Source organism: Sorex fumeus, unplaced genomic scaffold (assembly GCF_029834395.1).
Source record: "Sorex fumeus unplaced genomic scaffold, SorFum_2.1 ptg000024l, whole genome shotgun sequence".
NCBI classification, from domain to species: domain Eukaryota; kingdom Metazoa; phylum Chordata; class Mammalia; order Eulipotyphla; family Soricidae; genus Sorex; species Sorex fumeus.
Window position 1 is genome coordinate 36,601,302 of NW_026606081.1, and position 12,812 is coordinate 36,614,113.

At 41.8% G+C, this 12,812-nt stretch overlaps 1 protein-coding gene across 3 annotated transcripts in view; it reads left to right on the forward strand.

Moving 5' to 3' along the window:
* The first annotated feature begins 298 nt into the window (after positions 1-298).
* Positions 299-12,812, forward strand: part of CLCN3 (chloride voltage-gated channel 3) — an 85,852-nt gene continuing 73,338 nt past the window's right edge. For 2 of the 3 annotated variants that reach the window (XM_056113794.1, XM_056113796.1), the window contains exons 1-2: positions 299-440; positions 7,413-7,588. In XM_056113794.1, the coding sequence (XP_055969769.1) occupies positions 7,429-7,588 (160 nt within the window). In that variant the 5' untranslated portion in view covers positions 299-440; positions 7,413-7,428. The remainder of the gene's footprint in view (positions 441-7,412; positions 7,589-12,812) is intronic. The other variant, XM_056113797.1, reaches the window with a different exon arrangement.

The following is a 12,812-nucleotide window of genomic DNA, read 5'->3' on the forward strand; positions in this document are numbered from 1 at the left end:
GCGGCCCGACCCTTCGGGTTGCGTGATGAGGGAGGAGGCTGTGGTGGGCTGAGGGCCGCGATTTCGACTCCCTTCCCCAACGGGTCCAGTTGGCGCGTTTGAATAGACCAGTGAGGCTGGAGACAGATTCCGTTTTGATTGGAAGCCGGGTTAACGGGAGGGCCCTCCAAAGCGGATTCCACTGAAGGCAGCACTCGAGTTGGAAGGAGGCCCCCCCCGGCCATCCCCCCCAAAAAAAGTCCCCCCACCTGGCAAAAATTAACGTAACTCGCCCGTAGAAAAACAACACAAACGTCTCAGAGGAGACGTTCCTGGCTGGGGTGTCAAGCTTGGCCTCAGGTGGAGCTCCCGGGGAGCTTAGGTTGCCAGGGTTGAAACAGATGCAGAATCCAAAGGCAGCGCAAACAGCCTCCGATTTTGCTATGCCTCTGAGCTGCAAGGTGAGTGGCTTTGTGTGCAGATTCGCTAGCTGTCATGTTCACGGCTGCGGGGGGCCACGGCGATGCCCGGACACCCGGCTTGGTGGATTGTGTAATAAATAGAGCGACGTGATGTGAAAGCCACCCCGAGGAGGTGCGTCCCCCTGGGCGTCGTGTAAGATCTCCCCTATTTCCTGCAGGAACCACCCAGGGGCCTTAGGCTAGAAGGGAACCGGTTTTTGGAAGAAAAAGAAAAAATGTTGGACACAGAATGGGTTTTCCTTTCACTCAGTTGGCCCGGACTTGGCCGGTTTTTGTTTTGCTGTTTTCTTTGATTTCTGTCTTCGGTTGGGATTTATGCTTAGAGCAGGACATGGTTTATGTGTGTCTGCGTACATTGTGTTTTGATCCAGAACTTGGGACAACTTAAAAATCTCAGAAATTAATTTTGTATATGATGTGCTTAAAAAAAACAGCATAGAAGGTGATTACATATATGTTAGGCTTGTTACACGGAGTTTCTTTTTTCGGGGGGTGGGTGGGGTAGGGAGAAGCGGGAAATTTTTTTTTTTATGAGAATTGAATTAACAGTGAACGTATCCTGTTGTGTATATAAAGAGATATTTACCTATTTGGTGTGTGATTCAGAAGTTCTGTAAACTAAACTTCTTCCAGCAAGCACTTAGTACTGCAGCGTTTTGTGACTTGGGTAATTGTTGAATCTTTCCAGAAATGCTTTTTTGTTCCTCCTCCAAAGAGTTAGAAGATAATTTCTTTTCTTGAGGTTGGTATAGAAGTAATCGAGCTTAGGAGCCAACTTTTATGACATTGTGCTATGGTGAGTGCCCAGAAAATAATGCCTGTCACAGTGACTCAATAAATAAAATTATAAAAAATGGAAAAAGAAAAAAAAAGTAAGGCGGAGTTCATGCACAATTCAATCAGCTAATCAGTGGCTGAATAAATAGCAGTACTCCTACAAAAAAAAAAAATAAAAAAAAAGAAAAGAAAATAATGCCTGTCGTAATCCAGGAGTAACTGTGGGAATTAAAGGGGTAATGTAAGCTCTTATTTTGATTTTCATTTTAAAAGGTGCAGTTATTTGTTGTCTCCTTACGTAGTTTGGCATGAAGATCATGTGTGTGGCCTGCAGATATTTTCTCGAACGAAGTGTGCTTTGATGATCTTTGGTTAACTGGAACAGTCACTGTTGGCAGAATCTCTGATAGATTGTGTCTTTGTCCTACACCTTACCTCCCACTCTCTTTGGAGACTTTGATTCTCTGTCTGAAAGCTGGGTCATACTATGTTAAGACATCAATATGAGCATTTATTTCCTGCATCTTGACTTGGTTGTGTTTTAGCAATGTGTTTTCAGCATAGATTGCTTGTGAGGATGACAAATATTTAACCTGGTTTGGAATATGTAACGTTTAGGGGGAAGAGATTAACTGAGATTCTGGTTTTATGTGAGTAAATTGGCTGTTGTCCAGGTCATGTTGGTGACAGACTGTCCATTCCCCATCCTAAGATGTTGATAATCATTTTGAGACTGCTCCGGAAGCTAGATTTGATCATGGTGGTGGCTCAGATAACAAAACAGTATTCTGTGAGGTTTGACCACATCAATTCTTGGGTAGAACTTTCAGCTGACTTTGTTGTCAAACTTGTCAGCAGGGATCTGAAATGAAGTTTTATAGCATAAGAGTGACTAATTATTGAGTGGTTCAGGATCTTTTACAAGTGGCTTGTGTGCATTATTGGAATTCTCACACCAACCACATAAAAATAGGCACTTCTACTATTCCCATTATACAATTGTAGAAACTGAGGCATTGAGGATTTAGTCTGCTTGTTGATGGTCTCAGTAAATGTCAGAATTTATAGCAAAGCTTGAGTGGATGATTTCAGTGCTTGCTCTCAGCAGTTGTGCTGTGTTACTCAATATGATTTCAGAGTTCTTGCTCTCAGTGGTTGTGCAAAAATCTTACAGTTAAGACATCTCAAAATGTTGGATGCAGATAGGTTGAGAGAGATAGAAAGCACACCATAGGCTCACTTATTTTTAAAGGGTGCGCTCACAAGATAGAGTGCATCAAAGGTTCACTGAATTTTTTAATTTGAAAAGTGAGCTAAATTTTAGAACCTAGAAAATTATGGTTATTAGAAACACTTTAATCTTACTACCCTAGTACTTTTTAATGCACCCACATGCATATATAAAATTTTAGTTGTGACTCATTTTGATTTTTTAAAATAAATGCTTTTCAGTTATGTATAATAAAGAGTATGAACCCTGGCAGGAAACTGCCCATGAGAATTGCTGAAATAATGGAGAGATTCCTTGATGTGCCTATGAGCTGTGTCATTGACTGAAACCATGTTAAAGAAGTGCATTATTGCTTTTGTGGGAAGTAGTTATACAGTTTCTACCTTTTAAAATCATGAAAATTAGTTTTCAAGGGTCAGTCTTTCATAGCACCTTTTTGTTGGATTATTCTATTTTTTTTTCTTTTTCTTTTTGGGTCACATCCAGCTATGCTCAGGGGTTACTCCTGGCTTTGCACTCAGGAATTACTCCTGGTGGTGCTTGGGGAACCATATGGGATGCTGGGAATCGAGCCCGGGTCGGCCTCATGCAAGGCAAACGCCCTACCCGCTGTGCTATTGCTCCAGCCCCTGTTGGATTATTCTTTACCTTTTCTTCTTGTTTTATACCAATCTTAGATATATATGTGTTTTCTTTCAAAAATCATCTAAGGTTTATGTTTTGGTGATTTTAAAATTTTTTATGAGTCTAGAAAAATTGTAGGGCACTACTTTACCTAATATGTATGTGGTATATTTATTACATGTGTATTTTTTGTCATATCCACTGGTGTAAGGGGACCTACTCCTGATTATTGCTCAGGGGTCACCCTGACAGTGTTTCAGCAGCCATGCGGTGCCAAGGAGCAAATCCAGGACTCCTATATGTAAATCATTTACTCTGATGCTTTGAACCATTACCCCAGATGCCCAAATCCTTCAGGGGCCTTTATTTTGCCAATACTTGGAGTATCTCCCTGGACCTTCCTATGTCTGTCTCTTTATATTACAGCAAATTTGGACTTTAAGTAGACATAATGAATTAATGATAAAATAGCACTCTAGCACTGTCCTCCCATTGCTCATCGATTTGTTCGAGCGGGCCTAGTAACGTCTCCATCGTGAGACTTGTTGTTACTGTGTTTGGCATATTGAATACGTCACGGCTAGCTTGCCAGGCTTTGCTGTGCGTTTTGTAAGATACTCTTGGTAAGTTTGCAGGGCTATCTGAGAGGGGTGGAGTAATCGAACCTGGCTCAGTCAGGCCGGCTGTGCGCAAGGCAAACACCCTACCACTGTGCTATCTCTCCAGCCCAGTGATAAAATAACAAATGTTATTTTGGAGGGAAATCAGTTTCATTGTTATATATTTCCTGACACTTTGTACCAGAAAAAATTCTTCTTAAAGGTGGTGTCTTGGGCTGGAAGAGACAATATAGGGGTTTAGGCAGTGCCTTGCATGTGGCCAGCCTGTTTTGATCCCCATGTATGGTTCCCTGATCCTTAAGCACAGAGCCAGTGTAGACCCTGACTACTGCTGGGTGTGCCCCCAAAATAAAATTAAACAAAACAAAAAGGTGATGCCCCAGCCTAACTTTCATGGTGATTTATTATTATATGGCGTGTGATTGCTTTTTCTGGTAGTATAAATTTGAGAAAGTTACTGATTTTTTTTTTCCGGGGCGTGGACCCCGAACTCGATGTTGATGTTGTTTACTTCAGGTTTTCTCAAGAACCTTTTTTATTCCATTAGCCAGTTCAGTTTTAGACAGGAGTGTGCTTTACTGCCTAAACTTTTTTTTTTTTGTCACAACACTATTTTCTGGACTTACTTTCTGTGTGTACTACTCTTGTCTTTTTTTTTTTTTTTATTAAGTCACAGTGAGAATCACAGTTACAAAGTTGTTCATGATTAGGTTTCAGTCCTAAATATTCTACCACCCATCCCATTACCAGTGCATCAGTGTCCCCAGTTTTTCTCCTGCCCTACCCCCAGGCTGCCTCTATGGCAGATACTTTTACCTGTGGGGCAGATGATTTCCACATTACTCTCTCTCCTTACCTTTCCCCTGCTCCTCCCAACAATCATGTCAAGATATTTTTGTTGATGACTATGCTCTGTTGATTCATTCCAATACTTTTTCTTCAGGTAACTTCTTATCCCATCTCTGATCCATAAAATCATAATTTTTAAGGGTCCAACTGAAGTGTGTTTCTCAAAAAGCTTTTATCATCAATTACAGTAAAATGTATTTTTTTCCTTGAGATTTTATGGCAGTTCTTATGTCTTCTGTGACATCTGTCATGTACGGGCTTTTATGAAAGGAAAATGTAGTCATTTATAAGAAAATATTGTAACATCACTCTTGAGGTTAATATATAATGTAATTTTTGGTAAAGCTTACTAAAAGCTGTAAGACCATTAAACTATGACACTAACCAATAAAGTTGGGTATCACTGTATCACTGTCCTCCCGTTGTTCATCGATTTGCTCAAGCGGGCACCAGTAACATCTCCATAGTGAGACTTGTTACTGTTTTTGGCATATCGGATACCTTATGGGGAACTTGCCAGGCTCTGCTACGCGGGTGGATATATATAAAATTGGGTATATATTTCTAAATAATTTGATAGATGCAGTTCTGTGTGTGTTAGCAAATAAATTACTATGCTAAAATTCATTGTCACATTTTAATCTTTTCACTTGAATTTATTATATATAGTTCTTAAATATTTATATGAAAATGTTTCTTATATATAACTATCTAGATGATTCATAGTTTTGTGTCCTATCATTTGCTTTAGGGCTGGAGCGATAGCACAGCGGGTAGGGTGTTTACCTTGCACGCAGCCGACCTGGCCAACGCAGGTTCGATTCCTTCACCCCTCTTGGAGAGCCCAGCAAGCTACCGAGAGTGTCTTGCCCATACGGCAAAGTCTGGCAAGCTACCAGTGACATATTCAATATGCCAAAAACGGTAACAACAAGTCTCACAATTTGTTGTGAGACGTTACTGGTGCCTGCTCGAGCAAATCGATGAACAATCGAAGGACAGTGCTGCATTTGCTTTAGAGACTTTTGTCCATCTTTAGAGTTGCTGACATTAGGGATTTTATTTTTTTTCTTTCACCTAGATTGTGCTTGCTTTTCTAATTGCTTCTCGGCTAGCCAATTAGATAACTGACACACTTTTCAGAGCTAGACATAGGCCTTAGCTTTTGCCTTATCAGCCTCCTTTACAAAAGAAACAAAGCTTTGTTGGGAGCTGTGGAAATTAGCATACATACCTTAAAAACTATGGGTCCCTGAGCCACACACTTTCAGGGTGTCCTTCTTTATGACTGTCAGTCGACCCTCTAGAATGATGATGACCTAGATACGACCAATGTCTGGAATTGTAATTCTAGTGTTGAGAAGAACACTCTTGTCTGGACTTCTATAATAAGCTATATAGAATTTGAACTTTTGTTTCTTCCAACAAGTTTTCTGTTCTGGTGTTGCCAGAGATCTCATGCATGCAAGGGATGTACTTTTTACCATCTGTCTGCACCCCTAACCCTTCTCTAGCAGTTTCAGTCAGCCAACTGGCTGCTTCAATGAGTCAGCTCAGTATCTTAGCAGATATCTTAATTTTTTTTTCCTACCATATAGCAACAGTTTATTTTTTTTTTACGGAGCCCTCTTAAGTATTTCTCAAAAATGTTTTTCACCCTGTTACTGTGTCTTAGGTTATTTCTGCCATCCCGTAAGGTAATGATCTCCTCCTATCCATGGTGTTTCTGTCTCTTGCCCTTCTCATCTGTTTTCCACACTTCTGGCAGTGTAGGCTGGCTGAAATGCATACCTCATCATGTGGTTGCTCTTTTAAAACTCACAATGATTTATTTTTACACACATGGGATGCAAGTTCCTTAGGAGAACACAGGAACCCTTCCCTTGACTGGCCATGGCCCTTTTTCTCCCGGTTCTATCTGTCCTCCACTCTTATGTAAGCTACTTAAGCAGATTGTTCTTGTGATTTTCTGTTTTTCCACATACTTACTCTTTCGAGTATTGACTTATCATCTTATAACATAGTTGACATATCCTAATCCTTCAGATAGAAGCTAAAACATTTCCGCTCTTAGGTGTTAAGAGCAAGTAGGCAGCATGCTTATTACTTTTCAGTCTTATCATCTCCCTGTGTACATCTCTCTGTTTTGCTAATCATATTGTACTATATTTCATTTATATGTATTTTCATAAAAAGGAAAAAACATTCTTTTCTTCCTTAAAAACCCAGTTCTTCTAGAGGCCAGGAGACAGAAGGCACGTGGCTGGCATGTCTTTGACCCAGGCTGATTGCTAGAGTAACACTGGGTGCTGCGTTGGAGGTTCTTGAGCATCCGTGGGTGCTGACATCTTAGCCCTATATGGAGGCTTTCTCTCTGCTGTGCTTGGAGACCTGCTGTGCTGGGATCCAACTCGGGGTCTTGTATCTGTGAGATTTCTGCTCCACCACTTTAACTTCTTGGCCATGACACTTTTTGTGTGCCAGTACCTCAAAAACAGCAACTTCATTTTTTTATAGCTGTAAAGTTAGAATTAATTTATCCTGAAAGACTAAATATAATAGAGTTAGCTATTGTTACTGTGAATGAACTCTTAAAAATTTTTCTCTTTATTTTATTTTTAATTAATTTTTATCAATTCACCGTGAATTACAAAGTTACTAGTGATTGGGTATCAGTAATACAATATTTCAGTACCAGTCCCTTCACCATTGTCCTCTTCCCTCCACCAGTTCCTTCACCTCAGTATTTTTTTTAATACAGAGATCAGAAGTTTTCTTTTGTCATGTTAAATGAGGTGATTTTTTTTAATGTGTGGGAAAATATTCAAACAATTGTTCCCCCTTTTTCAGATAATCAGACAGCTCAATGGAGTCTGAGCAGCTGTTCCATAGAGGCTACTATAGAAACAGCTACAACAGCATAACAAGTGCAAGTAGTGATGAGGAACTTTTAGATGGAGCAGGTGTTATTATGGACTTTCAGACTTCTGAAGATGACAATTTGTTAGATGGTGACACAGCAGTTGGTAAGTTTGGCATTATAACTTAATATTTATGGCCATGAGTGTCTACTAATATTGTTTCCTTGAGGTTGTGTTTGAGGTGACGTTATTAAAAAGTGAGGTGAAATTCACAAAGCAACCACTTTATTTTTTTAAAAAAAATTATGTGCTTAGTTATTCAAATGTGAACTTTTTATGTTTTTTTAAATTTTGTTTTTTGTGCCACACCTGGTGATGCTCAGGGCTTACTCTTGGCTCTGACTTCAGGCGCACTCTTGGTGGTGCTCAGAGGACCAAATCCAGTGCCTGGGATCGAATTGGGGTAGGCCTTGTATAAGGCTAGTATTTTAACCTTGTGCTATCTCTCTGGCCCCTCAAACATAACCATTTTAAAGTGTATAACTCAGTAGCATTAGTACATTCTCAGTGCTCTTACAACTGCAACTTCTGTCTAGCCCAAAATATTCTTGTCATCTCTAAAGAAAATTTTGCATTATTTGCAAAATGCCAGGCAGTTGTGAATTTGTGAGTTTGAAATTATGAATTTGATGAGTAGTATCTTGATGTGTTTTCTTTGCTACAACTGTCTATTTGTCCACCATAGATATTGTTTGAGCAATTTTTCTTAAAGCTATTGATAATGTTGCTGTGAATTTTATGACCTGTGTTCTGTATTTTAGTGATTAACATTCATACTTCATAATTCTGTGGGGTTTATATCTTGGAATGAAATTCTTAGATTATGGGTTATGTATACCAGTGTTGGCTGTATGATAGTGTCAGAAATACTTCCAGGGTTGTTGTAGCATGTTTATTCCTACTAGTGGTGTGTAAGAGTTATAGTTGTTCTTATCTTCATTGATACTTGGTGTTACCGGTTTTAAATTTTTGGCTCTTTTAACATGAATGGATGGTTTTTGTGTTTTACATTTGCTAGACTGGATGAAGAGTTTAAGTTCCTTTTGGTCTGGAGCAATAGCACAGTGGGTAGGATGTTTGCCTTGCACGTGGCCAACCCGGGTTCGCTTCCTCTGTCCCTCTCAGAGAGCCTGGCAAGCTACTGAGAGTATCCTGCCCGCACAGCAGAGCCTGGCAAGCTACTGTGGCGTATTCAATATGCCAAAAACAGTAACAAATCTCACAATGGAGACGTTACTGGTGCCCGCTCGAACAAATCGATGAACAATGGGAGGACAGTGCTACAGTGCTTGTATCTTTATTTGCTGTTCTTCCCGCTATATATTTTGTAAAGTAGGTTACTCTAGAAGTTAAAGCATGTAGTTTTGACTTGTTAGTTCTATAAGTAACCAATTGTCTCTTTTGAGATACCTGTTCAACCTTTTTGCCATGTTATGTGATTCCTTATGGGCGTCCATTTTATTTATATTGCAAATACCTTCATTCTGTGGGATTCACTTTCGTTCATTCAATTCACTCACTTTTTCTCTCTTTTTAGTTTGGTTTTGTCTGACAGTCTCAGGGCTTATACCTGGCTTTATGCTCAGGATTACTCCTGGTGGGGCTCAGGGAACCGTATGTGGTCGTTGACCTTATGGAAGGCAAGTGCCCTACCCAATGTATTTGTCTCTGGGCCCCATTTCACTCTCTTAATAGAATGATTAGGTGAAAGTGTCATGGGTTTTGATGAAATCTAGATTTATCTTTTACTTTATTTGCTCTGCTTTGCTGGAGGAGGAGGGACAGTCTTAAGCCATACCCCTATACCCCCACAGTGCTCAGGGATCAGTCCCAGGACCTCATATATTCCTGGGGATAGAGCCTGGGTCTGTGGTATACAAGGCAAGTGCTTATCACTCTTAGGCTATAACTCTGCTCTCTAGCTTGCTTTTTGTTCCATTTTATTGGGGGGGGGGCATACTTGATTGTGCTCAGTGCTTACTCCAGTTTCTGTAATCAGGGATAACAATGGTGGGGCTTGGATATGGGGTGCTATAAAGCAAACCCTGGTTGGCGTCACACAAGCCAAATACCCTACCTGCTGCACTATCTCTTTGACCTTAATTCTGTTTTTGTTTTGTTTTTGTTTTTGTTTTTTTTGCTTTTTGGGCCACACCCAGCGATGCTCAGGGGTTACTCCTGGCTCTGCACTCAGAAATTACTCCTGGTGGTACTCGGGGGACCATATGGGATGCTGGGAATCAAACCTGGGTTGGCCACGTGCAAGGCAAACACCCTACCTGCTGTGCTATCACTCCAGTCCCTCTTTTTTTTTTTTAATTTTATTGACTCACCATGAGATAGTTACAAGCTTTCATGTTTGGGTTACAATCACACAATGATCAAACACCCATCCCTCCACCAGTGCACATTTCCCACCACCAGTGTCCCCAGTATATTCCCCCTTTCCCACCCTCCCCCTGCCTCCATGGCAGAAAATATTTCCCATTCTCTCTCTACTTTGGGCATTATAGTTTGCAATACTGACACTGAGAGGTTATCATGTTTGGTCCTTTATCTACTTTTAGTACACTTCTTCCTTACCGACCGGTTCCTCAAGCCATCATTTTCTTAGTGACCCCTTCTCTGTTCCAGCTGCCTTCACCCCTTTGCTCACGAGATAGGCTTCCTGCTATGGAGCAATCTAACCCTGGCAATATTTCAATGAAATTTTTAAGAAAATAAAAAAGAAAAATAGTTAAAAATTTATATGGATTCATTTGCCCTATGAATAGCCAGATAATATGTGAGAAAGAAACCAGGCTTGAAGTCTCATACTTTTCTGATTTAGAAATATATTACAAAGACAGGGTAATGAAAACAGAATGATCTATCTATCTAGTAATTCAGGGATTCTTTTTTTTTTTAAATTGAATCACCATGAGAAATACAGTTTCAGAGTTGCTCCTGATTTAGTTTCATCCATACAAGTTCCAACTGCAGTCCATTCAAGCACATTTCACAGGTGTATGCAGTGAAACTTTGTCCACCTATCAAGCAGAAGTATTTTGTGGGTCTGCTTCTGAACTTTTTCACTATTTAACATGGAAATATTTGTCTTACGCCATATCTCAGCACATAAAAATTTCTAAATACTGGTATTCTGTTGACTTTAGTTGTGGGGTCACATCTGGCAGTTTTCAGGGGCCATGAGATTAACTGCATTCTTCTTAGGGCTCACTAGAGCTACACTCAGCTGTGGTTGGGGACCATGAAGTGCCAGGGATCAAACCCAGGACATCATACATGCAGGGTATATGCTCTACCACTTTTTTTCCCTTTTTTATAATTTTATTTATTGAATCACCATGAGAGCAGTTACAAAGGTTTTGGGTTTAAGTCTCAGTCATACAATGAAACACCCATCCCTTCACCGGCGCCCATTTTCCATCACCAGAAAACCCAGTATAACCCCCATCCCACACCCTCCCCCTACCTGTGGGGCAGATGATTTCCACATTACTCTCTGTCTACTTTGATTACATTAAATATTTCGACACTAGACCCACCGTTATTATTTGGGATTTTACCCCAACACTCAGATCTGCTGAAAAGGCAACAGTAGAACAATTTGTTTTCTGTTGCTGGTTGTGAATAACATATGATGTCGTGTGGCCACAGTAGTGGCTGAGCGATTTTGGAATTCCGAAATTTTAACAATTAAATATGGAGGGATTTCTGCCAAAACCTGCTGGGTTCCAAGATTTGTTCCTGAGTTTCTTGGATCATGGCCGTTAAGCAGCTTGATCAGGAGCCAGAGAGGCCATTCGTGGGCAGTGACTCGGGGGTCTCATTGGGGCAGGGAGGAAAGGTTCGACTCTACCCCCATCCCTTGAGGTCCTGTGTATCTCGTCACTGCGGGCCCAAACCTGACCATCCAGTGGCCTTTGGGGGATGGCGGCCACCAAACCACCAGGGTGAACAGGCCAAGGCACGAAACCTATTCCCACCTGGGGTGGCCCGGCGCCGGTCACCTACTGTGGGAACCAGACGCATTTCTGCCAAAAGCCGCTGGGTTCTGAGATTTGTCTCTGAGTCTCTGGGATCATGGCCAGTAAGCAACTTGATCAGGAGCCAGAGAGGCCATTCTTGGGCAGCGACTTAGGGTCTCGTTGGGTTGGGGAGGAAAGGGCTGGCTCCACCCCCATCCCATGAGACCCCATGTGTCTTATCACTGTGGGCCCAAACCTGACTGTCCAATGGCCTCTGGAGGATGGCAGCCACTGAGCTGCAAAGGTGGAACAGGCAGAGTGACAACACCCTTTCCCCCTTGGGGTGGCCCAGCGATAGTAACCTACTGCGAGGTCTGGCCGGATTTCTGCCAAAAGCTGCTGGGTTTCGAGATTTGTTTCTGTGTCTCTGGGATCATGGCCATTAAGCAGCTTGATCAGGAGCCAGAGAGGCCATTCTTGGGTGGTGACTCGGGGTCTTGTTGGGGCGGGGAGGAAAGGGCTGGCTTCACCACATCCCGTGTGGCCCCACATGTCTCGTCACTGCGGGTCCAAACCTGACTGTCCAGTGACCTCTGGAAGATGGCGGCCACTGAGCCACCACAGGGGAGCAGGCAGAGGGACAACATCCTTTCCTCCCCTAGGTGGTCCGGCACTGGTAGCCCATTGCGGGGACCGGACGCATCTCTGCCAAAAGCTGCTGGTTTCTGAGATTTGTCTCTGAGTCTCTGGGATCATGGTCGTTAAGCAGTTTGATCAGGAACCAGAGATGCCTTGTCTCCAATTATATAGCTGAGCTGGAGGTGATTTGTGTGTGTGTCTCCCACATACTTAACTTTTGGCCGTTTACTTTCTTGGTAAACTTTGCCCCAAGCTTTTGGGGTCTGGCCAGAGGCACAGCAGCAATTTGGGGGTATCTAGAAGTCTGAAGGCTCTATCAGGCTGCTGATAGACTCGCCTCACAGGTATAGATTGATCTGCTTGGCGGCACCATACCACCTATGCTCTACCACTTGAGTGATCTCCCCAGCTCTCCATTTACATCTAATATAATCGCTGATTTATTTAGTTTCCAGGCTACCTCTGGGAAAACAGTAGCCTACCCATCAAAACATGTAAGAATGTTTAACAAGGTTTTGGTTGAAGAGAAGACAGAAAAAAACATATATGTAAACATTAGAAAAACACAGAGGTAGTGGGTAATACTACTCCCGCTGGAAAGTGGGGAGTGCTGGAAAAATAGGTGATAGTAATAGGTCAGGTACACATGCTTTCTGTTGCTTAAAGAAAGTCTATTTCCCTGGGGGTGGGGGGTGGGGTGGTGCTATGTGTTTGTGTGT